The sequence below is a fragment of the Quercus robur genome, chromosome 8, assembly GCF_932294415.1.
Source record: "Quercus robur chromosome 8, dhQueRobu3.1, whole genome shotgun sequence".
NCBI lineage: Eukaryota > Viridiplantae > Streptophyta > Magnoliopsida > Fagales > Fagaceae > Quercus > Quercus robur.
The window spans coordinates 14741319-14765760 of record NC_065541.1 but is presented as its reverse complement, the minus strand read 5'-3'; the positions used below and the strand labels follow the sequence as shown (position 1 = coordinate 14765760).

The following is a 24442-nucleotide window of genomic DNA, read 5'->3' as shown; positions in this document are numbered from 1 at the left end:
TGCACTACATGAGAAATCACTGTGCAGGTAAGACTGGGTACATGGCTCTAAAACTTAACATGAGTAAGACCTATGATAGAGTGGAGTGGGAGTTTATGGAGAAAGTGATGAGAAAGATGGGTTTTAATAATCGATGGGTGGATCTAATGATGGAATGTATTACTACAACCTCCTACTCTATTCTTATTAACGGTGAGCCTCATGGAAATATCAAGGCAAGTAGGGGTCTTCGACAAGGCGACCCTCTCTCTCCATACCTCTTCCTTATGTGTACCGAGGGACTTCATGGGCTAAAAAAAAAGGCAGCAAGCATTGGAGATATTAAGGGTGTTTCTTTATGCCGTAATGGCCCTAAACTAACACATCTCCTCTTTGCAGATGATAGCCTAATTTTTTGCAGGGCTAAGGAAGATGAATGCTTAAAGTTGCTTGAGATTTTGGCGACCTATGAGAGAGCCTCGGGGCAGCAAATTAATAGGGCTAAAACAACTCTCTTTTTCAGTAAATCAACCTCATATGATGTGCAAGAGGTGATCAAAGAGGCTCTTGGGGTACAGGTGGTTCAACAATATGAAAAGTATTTGGGTTTACCTTCTTTTGTGGGTAGAAAGAAAAATGAGAGTTTTGCCAATCTAAAGCAAAGAATTTGGAAGAAATTGCAAGGATGGGAAGCTAAACTACTATCACAGGCGGGGCGAGAAATTTTACTCAAAGCGGTTGCACAAGCACTCCCTACCTATACGATGTCTTGTTTCAAGCTACCAATCACTCTTTGTCATGAGATTGAAGCTTTGATCCAGAAATTCTATTGGGGGCAACGTGGAGATGCTAGGAAGATACATTGGGTAAAGTGGCAAGAGTTGTGCAAACCAAAGTCACAAGGTGGTTTGGGCTTTAAGGACCTCTCCCGGTTTAATGATGCTCTCTTGGCCAAACACACTTGGCGACTCCTCCATGATCATCACTCCTTATTTTTTTGGGTCTTCAAGGCAAGATTTTTCCCGGATTGTAGTATTATGGATGTAACGACCCAAGGAAAAGCGCTAGCCACATCTGCGCTATACCTCAAAAGGACTAGTCGCAATTGAGACTCCTTGTAGTTGTTAATAAAGCCCAATTCAACCCAGTAAATACCTGATGTGGGACTCATCACACACCCACACACATCACACAATTAATCAAATTGGGGCATCACAATTAATCAAATTGAGGTACAGCGTAGATGTGGCTAGCGTTTTTCCTTGGGTCGTTACAATGGAAGCAAAAGAATCTAGTAACGCTTCGTTTGTGTGGAGGAGTATCCTTAGGGGTCAAGATGTAATTAAAATAGGGGCTATCTGGCGGATTGGGAATGGCAATTCAGTTCACATATGGAATGATAGGTGGCTGCCAGGGGCGGTCAATAATAAAATCATCTCCCCTGCTATTGTAGCAAATAATAATGACACAGTTAGCTCCTTGATTGATCAGACTAGTCAAGAATGGAAAGGGGAACTCATTGACTCCTATTTCTTTGAGTGGGAAGCTAATATCATCAAGAACATACCTCTTTGCCGTTCTACTCAAGAGGATGTATTGATATGGCCTTTTAGCCCGGACGGAGAGTATATGGTTCAAACATGCTATAAGTTTCTGCAGCAACATTACACGGCTAGTGAAGCTGGATCCTCAGATGGTACCAAACTACAACCCCTTTAGAAGAAGATTTGGGGGTTAAAAGTTCCTGGGAAGGTTAAACACTTGGTATGGCATGCGTGCAAGAATGCGCTGCCCACCAAGACGAATTTGCTTAAACGCCAAGTGGTTACTAGTGCTGTGTGTGAGCTGTGTAATCTGCACACTGAAGACTCAGCCCATGTCTTATATCACTGCCCAAAACTGGAGAATCTTTGGCAGAGTACCTCCTTATGGTGTCATAGCACCATCAAGCAATGCAGCAGTTTTTTAGATATAATGTTTGTTGTTTGTGCAGATGGCAGGGACCCAGAGCTGTTCTTATCAGTGGCTTGGACTTTGTGGAATAGAAGGAACAATATCAGGCTTGGGAAACCCTCTGTCCCGCTGGAGCAAGTGCTGAACAAAGCTCGTGATCTCAAGTTGGGCTGCTTACCCGATCCTACAACGGTAACAGCAACGCCGAAACAGCCAATGACAGCGTGGACACCTCCACCTTTCCACGCCTACAAGGTTAACTTTGATGGTGCACTTTTTGAACGTTAAAACAGAGCTGGTCTGGGAGTAGTCATACGGAACCATGATGGCTTAGTGATGGCCTCGCTGTCTGAAGTTGTTCCACTGCCGGCCACAATCATTGAAGTGGAAACTTTGGTAGCACGCAGAGCTGTGGAGTTTGCACTGGAACTGGGATTTGAAAACATCGTCCTTGAAGGAGACTCCGACGTCTTGATCAAGCTCTTGAACAGTTGCAGCAGGTCTTTGGCGCCCTTTGGTCACATTATCAATGATATTAGGTTTCTTGCTTCACGCTTCACTTGCTTTAGAGCTACACACGTTCGAAGACATTGTAATAAGGTTGCTCATTTACTAGCTAGAAAAGCAATCTCATTCTCCCCTTTGTCCGTCTGGATGGAAGATGTTCCACCTGACCTTTTATCTGTCATCTAGGCTGATTTGAATAGCCACCCTTAATAATATATTGTTGATTGTTTTCTCAAAAAAAAAAAAAAAAAAAACTGAAACGCAGCAATTATTGTTGCTACGTTTTTGTTGAGCCACCTCATCCGCTACATTATTAGTCTTTTTCATATTTATTTTTTAAATTTAATTTTTTTTACAATATTAACTATATAAATATATTGACTTTACAAATTCCTTTTAGGCGGTTTTAGCTTTATAAATTCATTTTAGGTGGTTTTAACTTTACATATTCATTTACTTTAATTTTGATGTTATAACTAAATAATAAATCAATGGAAAATCAAAACAAAAGTGTTGTCTACATATATTTCTCTTAGGTGGTTTTAAATTTAAATATTATTTTATCCTTTTATCTTCCTTATTTTGGCTCTTCTTATTCTCATCATCTTATTATAAATTTGCCACTTGATCTCTTTCATTCTATGCATATTTTTCCTATACAAAAAAGGCTTTCTCTCTCTCTCTCTCTCTCTCAAATTTTTTTTTTCATTTTTTGTTGGATTATTATTATTATTTTTCTTGCATTTCTACCTTAGATTGATGAATGTTTGTGTTTTTTAGAATTCTACTTTTGATTGCTTATAACTGAAAAATGAAATTAATGAAGAATAAAAAATATTTTTAAAAAATTGTCTATAAAAAATGTATTCACAAATCTTGCTTAATCATTGATGGTAAAAAAGATACAACTTGATAGCTGCCCATAGGAGGATCTCCAACTAGAGGTTTGTACCCTCATTGTCCTATTTTGACTAATTCATATGTGTTTCTTAATGCAAATATTTTTTTTTTATCATTTTATTTACAACACTAAATACTACTTTTAATTAATGGTGTTTGTTGTTGATCTAATTTGGAAAAAAAATTCATATTATAATATGTTATATTTTGTGTTGTTGTCAGGTTTTAGCTTATTTGGAAAACTATAAGATAGTTTGAACAAGCTGATAAAGAACAGTTAGTTCAGTTGAAGACAATAGTCTTTGTGCAATTTCCTTTCACTATTTAAAAATATTTTGTTTAACAAATTAGTAGTAAATTGTTATGTATTTTTTATATGATGTTCTTAGATGCTTGGGTAATTGTTTTAAGTGTTTACAAATATTTTATGTTATTCTTCATCTTCTTTATCTTACTAGTGTATTCTTTGAGATTTTTAAGAAAACAAATTCAATTTTATATTTAAAATTATTTATTTATCTATTTATTTTTCACATATTGGATTAGAAGTTAGATTAGATTATGACAACATTAATACAATACTTCTTCTTTTTTCAAAAAAAAATTCTCTACTTTTTTCCCCTTTGGAACGTATTCTTTGTTTTTTTTTTTAAAGGAAAAATGGTTACAATCTTTTATTTTTCCCTTTCTTTTTTATTTTAAATTGTAGTTTTAATAAGTTTTATTAATTTTTTTTAGTTACATTTCTCAGCATTTTTGATTGTATGGTAGAAACATTGGGTTTGAGAAAGTTTATTTAAAACTAAAATAATAATTAAATTTTATATACTTTTTGATGATACACAAAATAATATTGTAAGGACACAAAATCTTTAACGGCCCAACAACGATGTTGGGCTCGCACACGGAAAGTCCCTCACAATAATATTTGTAGAGAGTGGGATTAAAAGGCCAGCGTTGGATCACAGGGGGACATTTCGGGCCGGACTTTAGGTGAACCAACATGAGATAAAGCTTTGGGCTGGATATTCAGGCCCTTCAATCTTGTGTCTAGGAGGATTTGGCTCCTCGGATCATGTCCGAGGAGCGATGGTGTTGTCCTCGGTTACCCGTCGGCGGGTTTTTAGGTGGTGTCCGGCGTATATTCTCCAGGCATTCTCTTTCATCAAGTCTTTTTCAGAAGCTAGATGGGAGACCCCCCTCCTTATTAGTTTACCTTTCCTTTTATACTAGCCTACGTTTGTTGTCCCTCGTCCACGTGTAGGGTCGATCTTTCCGGGACAGATATCTGTCCCATCAATCTAATCCCAAAATTACTGTAGATGATCCATAAAGCCTAAGATCCCGGCTCTGTTAGGGGCAGTGTCATGTCAGGGAAGGGCATTAAAGACAACTTCCCCAGGATATTTTCTGATCTTTCTAGCTTACTCGTGTTCCATTCCTATCCCTGAGGTTTTGGGCCTGCCGAGGACGAAACCGTCCTCGGCTATGTCTTCGGGCTATTTTTATGTTTCCTAGTTTCGAGCTTGGGCCCTGGCCTCCTTCAGTTTAAGACCGGTGGGCTTCCCATAAGCGTGTGGGCCGGACCCATAAATTATTGGACCCCACAAATATAAAGAAATTTTATTTAAAAATAAATATTTTCACTAACTTACCTTTTGAATTCTTGAGAAAAATTGTATTGTTTTGCTTTTGGTACGATATAAATTATGTATATTACATTTGTGATTGTCGCTATAATAAATGAAATTATGATTATGAATTACATTATTATTTATTAAATTAGTTAAAATTGAAATATATATATATTAATGAGACCACTCTAAAAATATTATCACGCACAACGCGCGGAGTCCTCTATTAGTTTTCTAAATAAAACATAAACAAACCTTTTCCCCCTCTATGCATAATCAATTTCGTTCACCTTAAAGTCCAATTATATGCATAAAGCTTGTCACATGTGAGTCTGTAATGAGAGTCTCAAATATATGAAGGAATGTAGAAACTAGAATCCACCTACTGTAGCGGTGTGAGAGGCGGGAGAATTAATCTTATATGAGAATGTGAATGAGGTCATTTGCCATCCCCTATTTGCTGCTACACGTTTTTGACCATTTGCACAAAACAACTTATGTACTTCATTATACTTTGCGAAAATTTTGCGCTATCACTATGCCTACCTCGGTACCTCCCTGCTATATTTTATAGAATAGTTACACGTCGAAAGAGAATTTGATCCCAAATTGACTTCTTCCTATAAGGAAAATTTAAATTTAAAGTAAAATTTTACCCAAAAGTGATAACATTTGGCAAGTTAATTCTGTCTAGTGTGTCAATGGAAGTAAAAGGTTTAATTTAGCCTACAAGCAAAAATAGTAAAAGGAAAATGAGATTTTGATGATGAAAAACCATATTTGTCACGATGGTGAGGACCAAGAGTATAGAATTAGCCAAAGTAGAAAAAAAAAAAAAAATTAAGCACTCAAAAAATATTAGGAACAGATCCAGATCAAAATTAAACAACTCCTAAATCCCACAAAGCTGAAAAACCTTACTAGCCGATTTCAATCCCTAAGATAAAAAACAACCAAAAGAAACCAAATTAAAACTCAAGACTATGGTGGCCACGGAGGAGGAATGATGATCCAATTTGGGTCGGCAATGGTGGTTCTTCGGGTTGGATCACACAGGCCGGCAAGGACAATGCGTCCAGTGGTGCAAGGATGGCATGGCCATGATTTGACATTTTTTTTAAAAACTTATTTGGTGGGACTTGGATGAGTTTGATAAGAAGACAGATTTTACTAGAGGCCAATAATGTTGATTTTGATATTATGATAAATTAACGGTTGTCCTAAAAACTTAAACAGTAAATTGAACTAAGAATTTATTGACCATGATTTATGTGTTGTCGGCGTTCACTATCCACTTTCATTCCTCTTCCATGCAGCCTTTTTTATTTATGGGATTCCATTCAGCCTTTTGTTCCCTCACATGTGACAAATTCAAAACTAGAATATAAAACCAAAAAATCAAAATCAAAACTAACTTCACATAATCTATCAATAAAACTAATCATGATTCATCAAATTCTAAATGAGTTTATTTGGATCTATCATAACAAATCTATTAAAAGTAATAAAAGTAAGACACATTTCAGTACACTTTAAAATTTTAGATGCTTAATTGTATGTGTAGCTCAAATCACTATAGCATTTTTGGTGACACAAGTTGGCACCATTTCGTTCTGCGCAGCTCTAGAGCTTCTCAGTCTTTTTGTCCTACGTATGCAGATTGCAAAGTTTATTGCACACAATTGTACCCCTATTGCATTGAAATCGAGATGATTGTGTGTGTACGGTTGTATGCAAATATCGACGTGAAATAAACATTGCCAAGAAATTAAAGAAACAAATTGAGCATCACGAAAAGCATCTCCAATGACTGTCTTATATACTGAATGAAAATGATCATTAATAGTAGTCCTACAAATCAAAAGATTTTATCATGAAAACGAAGTTGTATGAAACATTCTCTTATCGATATTGTTGTTGTGCACAATCTCCCTTACAGCTTCATTGAAAATCCCCCACTGCTCCTCTTCATCATCTTCAAATCCTTTCAAGACATCCTTCTCTTTGCTCATTGTCACACTAGCAGGATAGACCCAAAGAAGTGTGGCCCCCTTCATTGTGCATCCGTGCATTGGCAAATCCAAAACAGGCACATACCACATCTTGCAATTATAGTAAAATGTTGTTGTTGTATCCTTAGTATCATTATCAACATGCCAACTCCTCCTACACTCCGCAATATCTTCTTCTCCCATACACACCTTTCCTCGATTCTCCGAGTCACAAACCACGACTCTCTTAAGAATGCAGTGATTATCCGAAATTGTATCTTTAACATAGCGATGCCTTTGTAATGCTTCTTGCAAATGAAATCCGCCAAAAGTCCAAAGAAATTGAAAAACTTCTTCACCCTCTTTGTCATTGCTATGCACTATTGTATTCTTTAAAGGGTCATCATCGTTTTCTTTGTGGACGAATGGTGCAAAAAGAAAGAGGCAATAACGAAATTTAGCCCCAAAAAATGCCTTCCACATGAGGAAGCCCGCAACAAAAGGGTTTTTCACTCCAGCGGAGTGACTTTGGATTTTCAGACATTTGATCTCTCGAAAGATCTTTAACACGTCAGAGCCTCTTATCTCCCGCTGCACTAGGTACCTCGGCTTGGACTTGCTGCTGAGTTTGCTTAAGATGTTCTTGAATAAACTTCGTGAGGTACCGCGGCTTTTTTTGGATTGAGGAATATTGGCAGGGGCTTCCATTTCAATCAAAACAGTGTTGGTGTTGGTTTGAGGGATGAGGGAAGCAAAGCGCTTGGAAACTAGAAAGCAACTCACTAAAGCTTTGGCCTCTAGGTCTAAGATTTTGTCGAAGATTAAGAGCAGGAGATTGTCTGGTAAATGATCAAAGGAATTAAGCTCTTCATGGTTAGAATCCATTCCTTTGATAATGGTGATCAATGAGGTCTAACATAGCAGACTGCTAATGATATTAGATCTAGTATCTATGGAGTGGAGAGAAGACTTTTTTTGTTTTAAATTTTTTTTGAAAGAGATTGGAAAGAAGACTTGGTATTAACTATTAATATGTTCTACCTCAAACTCACGTTGAGTGTAGAATATAAGGTTAAGGAGATTACTATAATGAGCCTATGAGCATGCTAGGAGTGTGTTAAGTACTTCTTAATAAATTATTCTGTACACCAACAGGATTCCTCATGAGATTGTCTAAAATGGTGCATAGCTTCTCTTCTCTTCCCTGCAGGTGTTTGAGAGAAATTAATTAAGTTTCTGCTGTTCCAAATATACATAGTCCCATGTCTCACTGGATAGTTTCATGACTAAACTCATTGGATATTTCATTATTTATATCTCTCACTCACAACATCTTATGATGTAAACCTTAAACCTATATTAATTATGTTATAATAAATGTATAGATGCAGTTGTTTTTATGGATGAAAAAGGTAGTTCAAACTTGGGCACAGCTTATACCTTGCTTTTGAGATCTCCTCTCTAGATGGGATTTTTATTTTCATCCACTTTTCAGGAGTGGCTGGAAAATTCGTTTTACCATTTTCAATAACACCAATTTTCATAATCTTTAGTGCCATATGACTATGAGAATGAGATAATTATCCCTGAAGCCTACAAAGGCCCAGCTATTTCTATTTGGGCTCCAGTATGAAACCCATCTACAATTCATTTGGGTTGGTCATCTCGAATTAATGTAGCAAAGACTGGCCCATTGAGCTATCAAAAGTTGAATAACGTGAACTCCTTTGTAAAGCAACGTATAAGAGTTAAGACAACCCAACTCGCACCTTTAATAGGGGTGTCAACGTTCGACCCAACCCGAACACGACACGAACCTAACACAGGTTTTTGCGGGTTAGGGTTGGGCTTTAATGGGTTTGGGTCATAAACAGGTCGACCTGAAAGTGACTCGAAAAGAAACGTGTAATAAGTGGGTCAACCCATGTAACCCGCAATAGACACATTTGACACGCCAATTTATTTGTGTCAACCCGAAATGACCCACTTAACACAACCAGTTTAACTCGTATAACAAATAAATATTCATTTTATTTTAAATTTGTCAAATACCTTTTATATCCAACATATATTTTAAATTTAAAAAGAAAAGTGAGTAATTACAAAAACTTACAAGGGATATAATTGGAAATTGAAACTTTACAAATCCTAAATCTCTAAACCTTCTTATAAATATTTAATTTTATTTTTTTATTTTAGTCATACTACTCACTTTACTATCTTATAGTCTCACGCCCAATTCTCAAACTCAAAGTTTCAAACTAGTTATTGCTCTCTCTCTCTCTCTCTCATGTGTTTAGTGAGTTTTAGAATTAAAGAAAACCGTTTTTTTGGTGTTCCAAAATTCTGTAGTAATTTTTTCTACATAATTTTTTTGTTATATAAACTTTAGTCTACTGTTTGCTCCAATTCTTTCAATATTGATACTTAGTTTTTGGCAAGTTCTAAGGATATTATATTTTTGTTGAACTATGTTATTTTATTTTTGTTAAACTATGTTATTTTGAATTTGGGTTGAAATGTATGCATTTCTTTTGGAGTGTAAAGAAATTATTTCTAGATGAATGTTATATTTTTGTTGAAATATATTATTTTGAATGTGGGTTGAAGACTTAAACTGTATGCACTGCTTTTGGGATGTAAAAAAAATTATTTATAGATGGATGTTATATTTAATATTATGTAGGTTAAAATGGGTTGTGTTACATTCATCTCAACCCAACACGACTCATTTATTAAGCATGTCAAATGGGTTGGGTCAGGTAAACCCGCCTTATTAATAGGTCGGGTTAGGGTTGAAAGATTATGACATGATTATAAAATAGGTCGGGTTAGGGTTGAGCTATTTAGTCGAATACCCCTACCTCGACACGACACGAACACGACACGAACCCGACACGTTAATCCGAATTGACACCCCTTACCTTTCAAAAGCAGAGAGAGAATTTAGGCTCCTTGAGTAAGCATGTTATAAAAAAAAAAAAAAAGTCTTTGAGTAAGCATGCTGATTCCACTATTCTACTCCATTTAAACAAATCTTCTATCTTTGGACACACAAATCCCAAAGCTATCGCTTTCTTCCACCCCCTTCTTTTTGCTGATACACGTTTTTGACCATTTGCACAAAACAACTCATACACACCACTATACTTGGCTAAAATTGTGGGCTTCACTCGGTACCTCCTCGATCGCTACTCCCAAAGTGATTTTGATGAAATTGCCACCTTTTTTGGTTGAAGCCTTTGAAGGGACGGTACTTTTAATGAGAGATTGGGGCTGAAATTGGTATACTAGCACTGTCATGTGTTGTAATAAGCCTAATGATAGGTACACATTTTCTACACCTAATGCGTGGAGTGCGTTCTGGACCACCTCCTTTATTACAAAATTGTGGATTGCAAGAATAAGTTGCGGAATTTTTTAACTCACATTGTTGTGTCTGATTTAATCCAAAACTCGATAAGTGTGTCTAGTGAAATTAATCCATTTAAATTGAGAGAAAACAGAGTAGAGTTGGTTAAAAATATGTTAGATATATTTTTAGCCAATCCTATTCTACTTCCCTTTCCTCCACTCCCCCTCCCTTCATCCTTAATCCAAACAGGCCCTAAAGTTATTAGTTAGTGACAGTTACACCCTTCGAAAATTCTTGAACAAATTTTCCTAATTGTTTGATGGGTTTAGATCATTTAGGAATCCATAAAACAAATTGGGTTTTTGTTACACTATTGGCTAGTAGTGTACAAATTTTACTCCAACATATTCCACTATTCCATTTTATTTTCCCATCTACTAAATTTTTTTTTTCTTTTTTTTACAAAAAAATTAATATAACATCCTTAAAAAAATATAGAGTTTTAAATATTATCATTCTTAATTTAACTTCTTACAATTAATGTATAACATAAAGAGCGCAAATTAATACACATTGAAAATACAACTTCAGTTAAATTATGAACACATGATTTTCAATATGCAATATACAGATATGTGTACTTTAATTTGTTGTGTGCAAAAGAACGTTATCGTAACATAAAATATATTAGTTTTGTGTCAACATACATATAAAAAGAATTATTAAAATTATCATTATTGAAGTCTTCAAAATGAATAAGTATTGACACATCTTGAAACAAAAAGAACAATGAATTGGAGTTGAAGGAGATGGGTGAACTTACTCCCCTTCCCCTCCTCCAAATATAAAATAAAGCTGCCTGATCGGATATGCGAGTTTTGAAAAGAAAACAAAGAAGGGAAAGGAAAATGTGACACTTTTCTCTGCATGTTGCATGTGCTACCCAAATCAGAATCATTTGGCATTTATATTATGGACACTACTTCCCATGCCCATTCCATGTTTTCTTTTTCTTTTTCTTTTTTTAAATAAAAAAAGTGTCAATTCCATGTTCTCCCACTATAATAAATGAACTTTTATTTTTTTCCTAAATTATAAGAAATGAAAAAATTTGCCATGATTCATAAGCAACCAATAGAGAGAGAACCTATCAAAAAAAAAAGAAAAAAAGAGAGAGAGAGAGAGAAGAATCATAGAATTAGGAATAAAGAGAAAAAAGAAAAAGGAAGGTGTATCAATCGTACCTCCCAATTCCAATTCCAATTCCAATTCTAATTCCAAAGTGACAATAACCTTAAAAAACCCAACTTTTCCTAAAGACGAAGCTACAACACCGACAAATCCACCCTCTGCACTCTGACACTGCCGCCCGCGAGAGATCCAACGCGCTTCACAAACATTCGCACGTGCCACACCTCTACACGTGCCAACTCACCACCTCCGCCCCACTGTTCTCAGATTCCCCACACCCCCACACACACCTGAAATTTCCGCTCATACAAAAAAAACAAACACTTCTCTCATTTCTCAATGCTCTCTCGGACCCGAACCCGAACCCGACCATCGCCTCCGCCGCCCCGCATTTCTCCGATCGCATCCTCCACCACCAAAACTCTCTCTGTTTCTCGAAGCTTCGAGGAATAAATAAAAATAAAATGGAGTCGATACTGGCGCGAGCGTTGGAGTACACGCTCAAGTACTGGCTCAAATCCTTCTCTAGAGATCAGTTCAAGTTGCAGGGTCGGACCGCACAGCTTTCCAATTTAGGTAATTATCACTGTGATTGATTTAATGCTCAAATTTTGGATCAGTTTCTATTTGATTTTCATTAGGGTTAATTGCCGGAGCTTTTTTTGTGTTTGAATTTTGGCGGCAGATATTAACGGCGACGCTTTGCATTCCAGCGTCGGATTGCCGCCGGCGCTCAATGTCACCACTGCCAAAGTCGGAAAATTGGAGATTATTGTTCGTCACTCATTCATGCCTCTCATTTATTTATTTATTTTTTATTTTATTATAAATTTATTTACTATAATTCTCTGTTTGGTTGCTAAGAATCACTAAGGAAATGGTTGGAAAAATGAGTTTCTTCAGTCACTAATTTATTAGTGTCCACTGTTTATTAGCATGAAGATTGCAAGCATTTGAATTTCAATATCAACCCGGCTAACTTAGTGTGTAACGTTTGATTCAGTTGAATTTTCAATCATCAATAGAAAAAATTGAAAATTTTTAAATCAAATCCGCTGGTGATTATATTGGCACTTAAGCTTTCGACTAAATTTCAGTGATTGAACTGGATTTGATTCTGTTTATTTGTTTTAATGTCTTTAGATTTTTCAAGTTTATGTTGTTTCTGATTGGACTTGATTTGTGTGCTTTTGTAGTTGCCATCATCGCTTGGTAATGTACAAGTGGAGCCAATTGTGGTGCAAATCGATAAACTTGATTTGGTTCTAGAGGAGAACTCTAACTTGGATGAATCTACAAGTCAGGCCAGGTATTGTATGTTATCTGCATTTTTTTATTTATTGCAATAGGTGGGAGAGGGGGGGGGGGGGGGGGTGTGTTTGAACCCCCATAAAGGAGACCAGCCAATGCCATTGAGCTACAAGGCTCTTGGAAAGTATTGTGTTGTTAATTATGTGCTATCTTGCTTAGCCTTAGTGTTATGGTGTGAGTGAGATTTGTTAGTTTTTAGTAGAGTGATGTTTGTGTTGTTAGTTAATAATGTTTGGTTTTGCTTTCATGGCTTGCAGTACCCCAACATCTGCTGGGCCCGTGAAGGGAAGCGGTTATGGATTCGCTGATAAGGTGCGTCTCTACCTTGGCTAAATTTAAATTTATTTATTTGCTACTTTGGGTTTAGTGATTTCAATCTGTGTAATGGAACCCAGTTATAAATTAACAAAATTAAGAGTCTAAGACCTATGCTCAGCCCGTCCTAGAGCTTTATCATTTGTGGCAAGTTAGGAGGGAAATTTAATTTGTTATGTTCGTTTTCTTTCATTGCCCTGGATGACTTAACCTACTTCAAATTTTCAGCTCGCATATATTCATTTTCCACTTTAAACCTGAGAGATCTTAGATCTTCCTTTACGTCTTCTATCCATGTTCCTTTTGTGTAGCTTTCCTGGTACTTTTGACTTTTTTTTTTTTTTTTGGCTTACTGTGCTTCAGCCATAAGGTAATTAGCACACAGAACTTGATTGAAGGATTCATGTCCTTTAGGATACTGGTAAAGGTTTTATGCCAGTTTCCAGCTTGATACAACTCTCCCTTTTGTTGTTTTGTAACTGCTCACATCCACACAAATGCAGGCATTGAATTTGAAAGAAACTTCCTATTTAAAAAGAAAATATGAAAAAAAATTCACCTTATATGATTATCAGATTGCAGATGGAATGACTGTAGAGATTCACACTGTCAATCTTCTACTTGAAACTCGTGGAGGTGCCCAAGGTCAAGGAGGAGCAACTTGGTAGGATCTTGTTGCCTTCATCTATTTTTGTGTTTAATATCTGTACTTGTAAATTAGGCATGCAACATTTGCATGTGGTCCATGAATTGGCTGTAACTTCATTTTTAAAGTATGATTTACTTGCTTAATGTCATAAATTATATCACCTTGCCTCAATGGTAAATGTATTTCAAATTTAATAGGAATAGCTTCACTTCTGAATTATGACCTCACTTCATGCTGATGATGCTTATATGTATGCTTTGACACGTGAAAAAAGATTTGTAATAACTGTAATTTATCTAACAATTTCAGCTCTAACGTATACTAGTGGAGGATCCACTCTGTTGCTTTGCTCTGTATGTAATTTTTAACTATGCTTCAAAGTTTGTGATATCTGTGACTACTTATTTGTGATGATACTAGAAATTTACAGAGGTATAATTTTTCAATGGTTTTTAGCAATAACAGAGAGTGGGTTTTTCATTGTTTCTGCACATGCTCATTATAGCTACAAGGATAATTTGGTCACATTCAAATAGTACCATCTGTCTGTACACTTAATGTGTCATGATGCTATTTGCAATTCAAATTATGTGTCAAATTGTCAATGTTTAGACCCAAATATAGGTTTGGTTTTCTTTTCTCCCACCGGATTCATCTTCCAATCTTGATTTGTGTGGAATGTTTAATGCATATGGTAGATATTGCTATTAGTGACATAACTCATAATGAATTCATATACTTATAATATGTTAATTCTGATCAATAACTTATTTGATTTCTCTAACAATGACCCCTATAAATTTGTGTTGAGGCTTAGGTTGAGTTATGCTATGAAGCTGTATTGCTCAATGCCTATATACACACCTTTTTTCTCATATATGTATATATGTTAAACCATCCCCAGGGCATCACCTTTGGCATCTATCACTATACGCAACCTTTTGCTGTATACTACAAATGAAAATTGGCAGGTAATTTACTGATTAAGCTTATGCGATGGTTTATTGACTACTTTCTTTTGTGCAACTACTAACAACCTTTCCTAACAGGTTGTAAATCTTAAAGAGGCGCGGGACTTCTCCAATAATGAAAAGTACATCTATGTGTTCAAAGTAATATAATGATTTTCTTTAATATCTATATTGATGTATATGTCACTTTGTGTGTTCGGCATTTTTATTTGTGGGTTGGGGTTGAGGGGGGGGGGGGGGGGTGGTTTGGAGTTGGTGAGGGCTCCCACTGCCTTTGTTTGAATTGCTCTTCTGTGTTGTAAACTTATTTTCTATGATAAGGTTGTTCTGTCCTGATCTTGCAGGTTGCTCATGTTTACATGAGTATCTAACAATACTAAATTCTTTCTTCACAGAAACTTGAATGGGAATCTTTGTCTATTGATCTCCTGCCTCATCCTGATATGTTTATGGATGCAAATTTTTCTCAAGAGAGAGGAAGCCAGAGAGATGATGATGGTGCAAAGCGAGTTTTTTTTGGCGGAGAGCGCTTTCTTGAAGGAATATCGGGACAAGCTTATGTAATGAATCTGATATTTCAAGTTGATTTTTATATTGAACTCAGCCATGTAATACTAGAACATCTAGATTCTTGTGGGGTCCACATTACTTACTGTATCCTGACTTTGTGATGATCAGATCACAGTGCAAAGGACTGAACTAAACTGTCCACTTGGGCTTGAGGTCCAGTTACATATTACAGAAGCTGTTTGTCCTGCATTAAGTGAGCCAGGTAATGTTGTTTAGATTTTCTTGTTCACTATTGTAATATATAACAGGGGGCTAATGTAGCATCATGCAAGCAGGACTACGTGCTCTTCTACGATTCTTGACTGGATTATATGTCTGTTTAAATAGAGGAGATGTTGATTCAAAGGCCCAGCAGGTTCTATCTTGACTTAGTTGCTATTCTTCCGATAAGTCTTATCTTGCTAACCTGTTATATAACAATCTCGCTCTCATGGATCCTGGCAGCGATCTACTGAAGCAGCAGGACGTTCTCTAGTCTCTATTGTTGTGGACCACATATTTCTCTGCATTAAAGATGCTGGTTAGTCCCTCCCACCCCTCCCTTCCCAAAAAACGGCTGTAGCTTTTAATTTGTTATTCTATACACTTCAATAACCTAAATATTTGAACTATTAGTTTGATCTCTCTCTCTCTCTCTCTCTCTCTCAATACCTTCTATTTTTACTGAAAAAAATTCTTCTTCTGTTTCAACTTGCAGAGTTCCAGCTTGAACTTTTGATGCAGTCACTCTTATTTTCACGGGTATTTTTTAATGACTTACTCAACTTCTTGGTGACATCATCTTACTGTTTTATCCAAGTTTTTTTTGGCTAAAAATCAATCCCATCTTACCTAAAACAAAACAGATATTGTGAGCAATGCTGAATTTGTTTTCTGTGTTATGTGTTTCACATACTCTGTTTTATATAATGTTATAACTAAGATAATCAGTGCTTGAAAAACATAGAAAAAGAGCCAATGAGCTCTAGCTCAAATGGCACCTCCTTTCCTTGTAAGAGCAAGGTGGAGGGTGAGGTCATGGGTTCAAGGTACATTGACTGCATGTATAATTACCAATGAAAAAATAGGGAAAACAAAAAGTGACATCAGTTTCAGATTGTGTACTGTGTCCTTAGAAAGTTCTTTCGTAAGATTTTATAGTTTCATTGTTTCTTTGAGATAATTTTGTTCAAAGATGATTTTCATGTTAGGACTTAGATGCTCCTTGACTAGTTTGATAATTTTCTAAAGAGGAGTTCTACTGGTGCCTTCTTTAAGTTGTTTGGACTGTTGGATAACCCATCCTATAGTTTTGATCCTTCTGCTCGGAAGCTTTAAGATCCCTTGAATTATTCCACACGTATCCAGTAGTTTTTTGTGCAGTTCCATGCTTTTAGTGTTTTAAGACCTTATTGGAGATGTACTTTTCTCACAGGCCAGTGTCTCTGATGGAGAAAATGACAATAACTTATCTAGGGTCATGGTTGGTGGACTATTCTTAAGGTGAGCCTCATTTTATTTCTGCTTTTCCACATTTATTTTTCTCAGCATGTAGCTGTGAATATTCTTTCTCGTCAATATTCTTTGAGCTTCTTTTTTGTTTGTTGCTGTTAGAAGATTTTAGCATTTTTGCATGTAGTTTTATTTCACCTCCTTTTCCTCAAATACAAATTCCACTCAACTTTATCAAATTTGATTTTGTCATTGATATAAAGGGAAGAAACCCACGGCTAAAGAAGTATACAATGGGTGACACTCACTGACACGTGTTCTGTTGTAGAGTTTATAGATTCCCTTTCTTTTGAATGCAATTGTTGAATATTGTAAGGTTTTAGGAGAGCTTTGTTTACACAACCTGCGTACATGAGATTTGACTGTTTTCTAAAAAAATTAATTTTTACTTATGAAAAAAATAAATTTTTTTGATAAATACTTATGAAAAAAAAATTACAATATAGCATTCAAGAAACCTATAAAATCTACTAAAGGATTAGAAGTACAGTATAAGGCTCTATATTTAGAACTTGAAAGTTTGTTGATCACCTTGAAGAGTGTTTTTTATTTACCAGAATTACAATATAGCTGATGCGGGAGATGCAAGAAAATTATTATTTAATATTATTTATGTTCGCAAGTCAATTGTATTTTTATGTTTTAGGTCCTAGTAGTTTATTGGGCTATTAGTATTTTAATTTGGGAAGCAAGGTTATTTTTGTAATAAGGCAATTAGGGTTTCCTAGCCAATTAGAACTAGGGTTTAGCAATCCTTTATAAGCAACCTATTGTACTCCTTGAGGAGATAATTGATATTTTGATGAATGAAAAAAATGGCCGTTTGGTCTTTTTTTGGTCTGGTGCTGACTCCTAGTGGTTTCCCCTCTTGGTGCTAACTCCAAGCAAGGCCTAGGTGCTGACTCCTAGGTCATATCCCTTTATTTTATTGTTGTTTCAATTTTGTTCTAGTTGTCTTGCGTCAATAACATTTGTTAGAATTATGGTGAAGTGATTAAATTCACTATTTTCTAATAGCTTAAGCTTTTCGAACAATCAGTAATTTAACAACATTCAAGAAACCTATAAAATCTACAAAAGGATTAGAAGTACAGTCAAAGGCTCTATATTTAGAAATTGAAAGTTTGTTGATCACCTTGAGGAATGTTTTTTATTTACTAGATGTGGATATGATCTACTCCTTCTGAATTTCTTCAGCATCTTTAATCGATTAATTTGAATATGAATTTTTTTTTTTTTTTTTGGTGCTGGAGCAGAAACATGTCTTATTGGATATCTTTGCTGGTCCTCATTTGTGATGAGGATTATTTTTTATTTATTTGTCATTTTTATCTTGTAACTGAGATATATGTTACCTCGCTGGTGAATGCAGGGATACTTTTTCACGCCCTCCATGCACCTTAGTGCAACCATCAATGCAAAGTGTGACAAAAGATCTTCTACATATTCCTGAATTTGGTATCAGTTAAATTTATTTTATAATTTTAAGAACGTAATTTTCAGCTCAATGTATATTTGGTTAGGATTTGAGTATATGAGTGATTTAGATGACATTGTTCCTGTCTGTTTGGCCAGCAAAGAACTTTTGTCCTCCAATATATCCTCTGGGAGAACAGCAGTGGCAATTGATTGATGGTGTTCCTCTAGTATGTCTCCATTCTCTTCAGATCAAACCCTGTCCAGTTCCGCCATCTTTTGCTTCACAAACAGTTGTAGACTGTCAACCTCTTATGGTATTGCATCATTTTATTTTTTATTTTTAATGAACGATCCTAATATAATTTTTTTTAAACTTCTAAGGAATACCTTCCCATTCTTTGCTCAGATTTATCTTCAGGAAGAATCCTGTTTGAGGATATTTTCCTTCCTAACTGATGGAGTCGTCGTCAATCGTGGTGCTGTTTTACCAGATTTTTCAGTAAATTCCTTGGTTTTCACTCTCAAGGAATTAGTTTTTACTATTCCTTTGGACGTGGGAAAATTGAATAATGGTGCTAGTAACAAGGACAGTAATATCCACAGTTCATTTTCCGGAGCAAGGCTTCATATTAAGAACTTGTTATTTTCAGAATCCCCTTCAATAAAACTAAGGATGCTGAACCTGGAGAAGGATCCTGCTTGCTTTTGTCTCTGGGAAGGTCAAACAATTGATGCTAGCCAGAAGAAATGGACCACTAAAGCATCACAACTTAGTTTGTCTTTAGAAACGAGTAGTGACTTAAGTAGGCTTCAGAATTCTCTTGACTGGGGTTCAGGCTTGTGGAGAAGTGTTGAGCTGGAAGATGTTTGCATTGAAGTAGCCATGGCAACTGCTGATGGAAGCCCTTTAACAGATGTTCCTCCTCCAGGTGGTATTGTCAGGGTAGGGGTTGCTTGTCAACAATATTTGTCCAATGCTTCAGTTGAACAGCTATTATTTATCCTTGATCTCTATGCATACTTTGGCAGAGTGAGTGAGAAGATAGCCATTGTCGGAAAAAATAATAAACTGAAGAGAAATAATAATTCGTTTGGTGGAAGGCTTATTGATAAGGTCCCTGGTGATACTGCAGTAAGTTTAGCAGTGAAGGATCTTCAGCTTAAGTTTCTGGAGTCTTCTGAAATGAATGTTCACGAAATGCCTCTTGTCCAGTTTCTTGGGGATAATCTGTTTGTCAGAGTTACTCACAGAACGCTTGGTGGTGCAGTCGCTGTTTCATCCACTTTACGTTGGGAGAGTGTTCAGGTGGACTGTGTAGACACTGAGGGAAAATTGGCACATCAAAATGGCACAGTGTCAAGTAATATTGAAGATGGTCCTCTGATTTGTGGGAATGGATACCCTCAACTAAGAGCTGTTTTTTGGGTACAGAAGAAAAACTGTTCAAGTGGCAATGCTTTTGCAGTGCCGTTTCTGGACATTAGCATCGTGCATGTGATTCCATTAGACGAACAAGATATTGAGTGCCATAGTTTGAATGCTTCAGCATGTATTTCTGGTGTTCGCCTTGGTGGAGGAATGAATTATACTGAAGCCTTACTGCATCGGTTTGGAATACTTGGGCCTGATGGTGGTCCTGGGAAGGAGCTTTCTAAAGGGTTAGACAACTTACGAGCAGGGCCACTTTCAAAACTATTTAAAACAACACCTCTCATTGCTGACAATCTGGAAGAGGGTATGGACCATAATATATTGCACAATATTCCATAGCTGGTTGCATCTGCATACCTACAGATGCACACTATTTTTCTCATAGTCCTTTTTCTTCTATTTAGCTGAATTTCTTTTAACTTTCCTTTTTAATCAGATGGAAATTCAGAGGATGGAAAAGAAAGCAGCTTTTTGCAGCTTGGAAAGTCAGATGACATTGATGTTAGTATTGAATTGAAGGACTGGTTGTTTGCTCTTGAAGGAGAACAAGAGATGGCAGAAAGGTGGTGGTTTCACAATCATGAAGATGTGGGTAGAGAAGAGAGGTGTTGGCATACAACTTTCCAGAGTCTGCAGGTGAAAGCAAAAAGTAGTCCAAAGCATGAACTGAATGGCAAAGGAAAGTCACAAGAAATGCAGAAATATCCTGTGGAATTGGTCACAGTAAGAATTTGATTCTTATTTATTTTCTTCTTTAATTTAATTTTCAAAATCAGGTTAAAAAAAAAATTGATTATTTAAGCACCCAGTTGGTTTAGAACCCACAACCTCATGCTCCTATTCTTATGAGAGAAGGAAGTGCCATTTGAATTAGAGTTCATTGGTGTTTTATTAGTTTTAGAATATGGTAAAAGAACTTTTAATGGAACATGAATAAATGTTGCTTGTTTTTTTGAGGGTAAATTTAGCCTTAAGATGAATGCAATAACATCATTTATGCAGTTTTGTTTGAGTTTTTGAGGAGGATGAAAAATGATTGTGTTGGTATTTTGGATTATTCTTAAGGTGCATTGCTCAGATGATATGCCTGTTTTGAAGTTGGGTCATTGTATGTGTGTGGTTATAGGAGCATCAGGGGAGCTTTCTTAACCACATGTTCAATTTGGAGTACTTTGTAGATGAGACACAACGTCATTGATATAAATTGAGGCACTTCAATTTAACGAACCCTTTAACTATAAGTCAGTTTTAACCAACCCTTAACCATAACTTGGTTTTTCGCTGCACTACCATTGTGGGAATGGTTGGGATGGGGATGTCTAGAATTAAATGCGCAAAAAACTACACTGGATTTGTAAACCTTTTTGTACAGTGAGATGAGCATATTCAGCATGCCTATGGTACACCTGGCCATGTTAGTTCCTGTGCTGATGCTGTAGACACTAGATATGGTATTACTTTTTTCTGATTATAACCCAACTCAAACATATTCAACTGTTCCTGTAATTGATTTTGATTTTGTGAACCATCTAATTTCTCCCTCTCTTTAGTTTTAGAAATATTCTACTCATGATCTCACATATCGAGATGTTGCAGGTTGGTGTGGAAGGCTTGCAGACTTTAAAGCCTCAGGCCCACAAAAGCATCCATGCATCTATCTTACCTGCAAATGGTATTAAAGAAAATGCGGAGACATCTGGAGGGATAAATCTTGAACTTCGCATGGTGATAGCTGAGGACCCCATCTATGATGAACCAGCCAAGTGGGTGGTGGAAAACTTGAAATTCTCTGTTGAGCAGCCGGTATTAAAATTTTTTACTCTAGAAGTGTATCCATGCTGCCTCTAATTTTAGGAAGGTCCTTACAATGTTTTTTATTTTACAGATTGAGGCAATTGTTACAAAGGATGAGTTGCAACACTTTGCTTTTTTGTGCAAGTCTGAAGTTGACTCAATGGGTCGAATAACTGCTGGAATTTTGCGGGTACTTAAGCTAGAAGGTTCTATTGGCCAGGCAGCAATCGATCAACTAAGCAACCTTGGTATGTTAAAAACTATTGTTAGTATTTAACAAATATCTATTTTTGTTATTATAATTTAATCTTATGATCTTCCAAGTCTTAGACTGAAGCACTAGACGAAGCCATGAGGGCTCATGGTTTTGTTGTAAGAAAACTGCAAATGGGTACAAGATGGAGGTCATCAGAATAAGGATTCTAGATTTTGATTAGCGAGGGCGGTAAAAATTGAGTGGAAAATTATTGAAATTTAACATTTGGTATGCCAAGAGAATGCATTTCGACTTGAAGCAAAAGGCATCTGGAAGCAAAATGAGTGTTTAGAAATAAATCAAGCACACCAATGAGTTACCCATTTGATCTTACAAAGTTATTATAGTTTGATAAATGTCAAAAAGAGAAGAATATAGAAAGAATTAATTAAAGAATATAATTTCTGCACACTTGAAATAAATTCATGGGAACCATTGTAGAGCTATACTATATCAAGTTATCCGTGAGTAGTAGAAGCAACTAAAAATAAACTGGGCACTGAGATAACCCAAGACATTCTTAAATGCTATCTCTGTTCTGCTGATTTTTCCAAAATGCTTTAGCCAATGAGCTCTACTCAAACGGCACCTCCTCTCCCATAATAAGGGTGGAGGATAAGATCGTGGGTTCAAACCCATTGATGTGTTTGGAATTATTTCACTTTTTGTTGAATGTAATGATATTATTTCACTTTTAAATGTTAGTGTTCAAGCTTTGCTACTTCTATGCATGTTCTTTTTTGGGCTTGTGAATTATCCTAGTAGTTTCTGCATGTTCCATCTTTCTTGACTAATGGTCAATTTGATAAAATGAGGAATTGCAGGAAGTGATGGCATTGACAAGATTTTCTCCCCAAAGCACAGCAGGGGTAGTAGTGCTGGCAGTATTGGGCTCTCTCCACTGTCCCTTCCATCGTCCTTGGAAGGGACAGTGGCCTCACTGGAGGATGCGGTTACAGATTCACGGGCCAAGTGCGCTGCTCTTATTACTGATGCAGGTAGTTCAGAATCTTCCATACAACATCTTGAAACTATTAAACAACTCAGTCAGAAACTTGAAAGTATGCAAAGTTTGATGATGCGATTACGGAGTCAAATTTAATGAGGGTTACTTTGGGCTGTTATGTTCTGGGATAAAAAGGGGTCCCAATCATATAGTTCCCCCATTCTTTTTTGTATATAGATTATAAAATACAAATGCATGTTGAGTATATGTGCCAGTCAGGCTGAATAGAAAGCTGTTCATATGTGTAATGAGAAATTTTGTATCCAAGGATGACTTTCATTTATATCAATTTAAGATTTTGACGAATATGATGAGATTCACAAAGGCACAACAATAGTAATCAATAAAAAAAAAATTGCAATGAGTGGCATACATATATAACAAATTTGATATCAATGGAATCACCTAAAATGCTTGTGTTTTAATTTCCTTGTTAAGAATGACAATTTTTTATGATTGTCCCTTTAAATTCATGATATCATGCCAGAAAACCTAGTCTAGAAGCAGTATTTCAAGTAATATTGTGTTTTCGAAATAAGATTTTAGCTCTAGTGGACAAGGCTTTCTAGTAATATTGTGGACAAGGCTAGGAATCTCCTCCGACACTTATGTGGCAATTTATTAGAACATATAGGTATTATTTAAGTGAGTCTACATGACTATTAAAAATTTCATGTGATTAAAAATACAAGTTGATGTCTTTTCAATTGCCATGAGTCGGAAGAACAAACCAATTTGGAGGTAAACTTTAATGCTAGTCATCAACATTGATGCAAAAATGTTCTAACTTGTCATTATCATTTTAACAATACAAAACATTTAATTTGTTGCCCTTTTTTTAGAAACAATTTAAAACAAGGTTAATTTCCTAGTCTGGACTAATTGAACTTAAAAACGGGAGAAAGTATTGCCATTAATGATTTAATCACTTGCTTATGAACCGCCGGCAAGAACCTTGTCTTTGGAAATTAGGGTACGTTTAGTATGCTATAATAGCTCTTGTAAGAGCATTAGCATTGAAAAATGCTAATGCCATATCTAAGGCCTTTTTGGCATTTCATAGCTAAAAAACATTTGCATCAAAAAATGGTACACCTCACTATTGCAAAAATTTTTGCAATAGTGTTACAGTACAATTCTAAACTTAGAATTGTACTATAGCACTATGCTAAAAATATATATATATATATATATATATTTTATTCCACCCCTTGGCTGAAAAAAAGTGATGATGTGAAAGAAATAATAAAGAAAGATTAAAAAATAATATTTTAATGAAAAAGTAAAATAATAGAGTTTTTGGATGTAGGATATATTGTAAAATGGTATGGTATAATTGATAAAGTAACTTTTTGGGATGGTAAAATAGGATAGAGTAGCATTCTTCAATACTGATGCTCTAATGAAATAGTTATTCATATGTAATAACAATTTGGTCATTTAGTTGCATCTTTATTACATGAATTAGTTATTACATTGAAGTGACTATTCTTTAAATTGAAGAATAACTATTCATCTTTAATATGGATGTAATAACTATTCCTTAGTATATATAATATGTTTTTAAATTAATATATTTTCAAAAATATAAAATTTCCTTATACATCATCTTTTACAAGTTTTCCATATGTAACAACCAAACTTATAAATAGTAATAGTTATTCCATTACAATGTCTTCTATTCCAAGTAATAAAGATTACTATTCCTAATGTAATCT

At 35.6% G+C, this 24442-nt stretch overlaps 2 protein-coding genes across 2 annotated transcripts; one reads left to right on the top strand and one right to left on the bottom strand.

Moving 5' to 3' along the window:
- Positions 1-6844: 6844 nt before the first annotated feature.
- Positions 6845-7849, bottom strand: LOC126695918 (F-box protein At1g30200-like). Its single transcript, XM_050392712.1, has one exon. The coding sequence runs from the start codon at positions 7847-7849 to the stop codon at positions 6845-6847; it is 1005 nt and encodes a 334-aa protein (XP_050248669.1).
- A 3674-nt stretch (positions 7850-11523) lies between these two features.
- LOC126694736 (uncharacterized) lies at positions 11524-23030 on the top strand. Its single transcript, XM_050391230.1, has 20 exons — positions 11524-12086; positions 12196-12284; positions 12707-12819; positions 13079-13133; positions 13712-13800; positions 14690-14756; positions 14835-14897; positions 15152-15316; positions 15435-15528; positions 15602-15681; positions 15771-15846; positions 16024-16067; positions 16741-16808; positions 18190-18275; positions 18393-18550; positions 18643-19972; positions 20105-20391; positions 21265-21471; positions 21554-21710; positions 22543-23030. Exons 1-20 carry the CDS (start codon positions 11975-11977, stop codon positions 22818-22820), a joined length of 3618 nt encoding a protein of 1205 aa, XP_050247187.1. The 5' UTR covers positions 11524-11974; the 3' UTR covers positions 22821-23030.
- The last annotated feature ends 1412 nt before the right edge of the window (positions 23031-24442 follow it).

Excerpts from the sequence above, each read along its gene's own strand:
- LOC126694736 (XM_050391230.1), top strand. The coding sequence starts at position 11,975 with ATGGAGTCGATACTGGCGCGAGCGTTGGAGTACACGCTCAAGTACTGG. Across the intron at positions 15,682-15,770 it reads TTGATTCAAAGGCCCAGCAG|CGATCTACTGAAGCAGCAGG; the intron begins GTTCTATCTTGA and ends GGATCCTGGCAG. Across the intron at positions 18,551-18,642 it reads TAGACTGTCAACCTCTTATG|ATTTATCTTCAGGAAGAATC; the intron begins GTATTGCATCAT and ends TTCTTTGCTCAG.
- LOC126695918 (XM_050392712.1), bottom strand. The coding sequence starts at position 7,849 with ATGGATTCTAACCATGAAGAGCTTAATTCCTTTGATCATTTACCAGAC.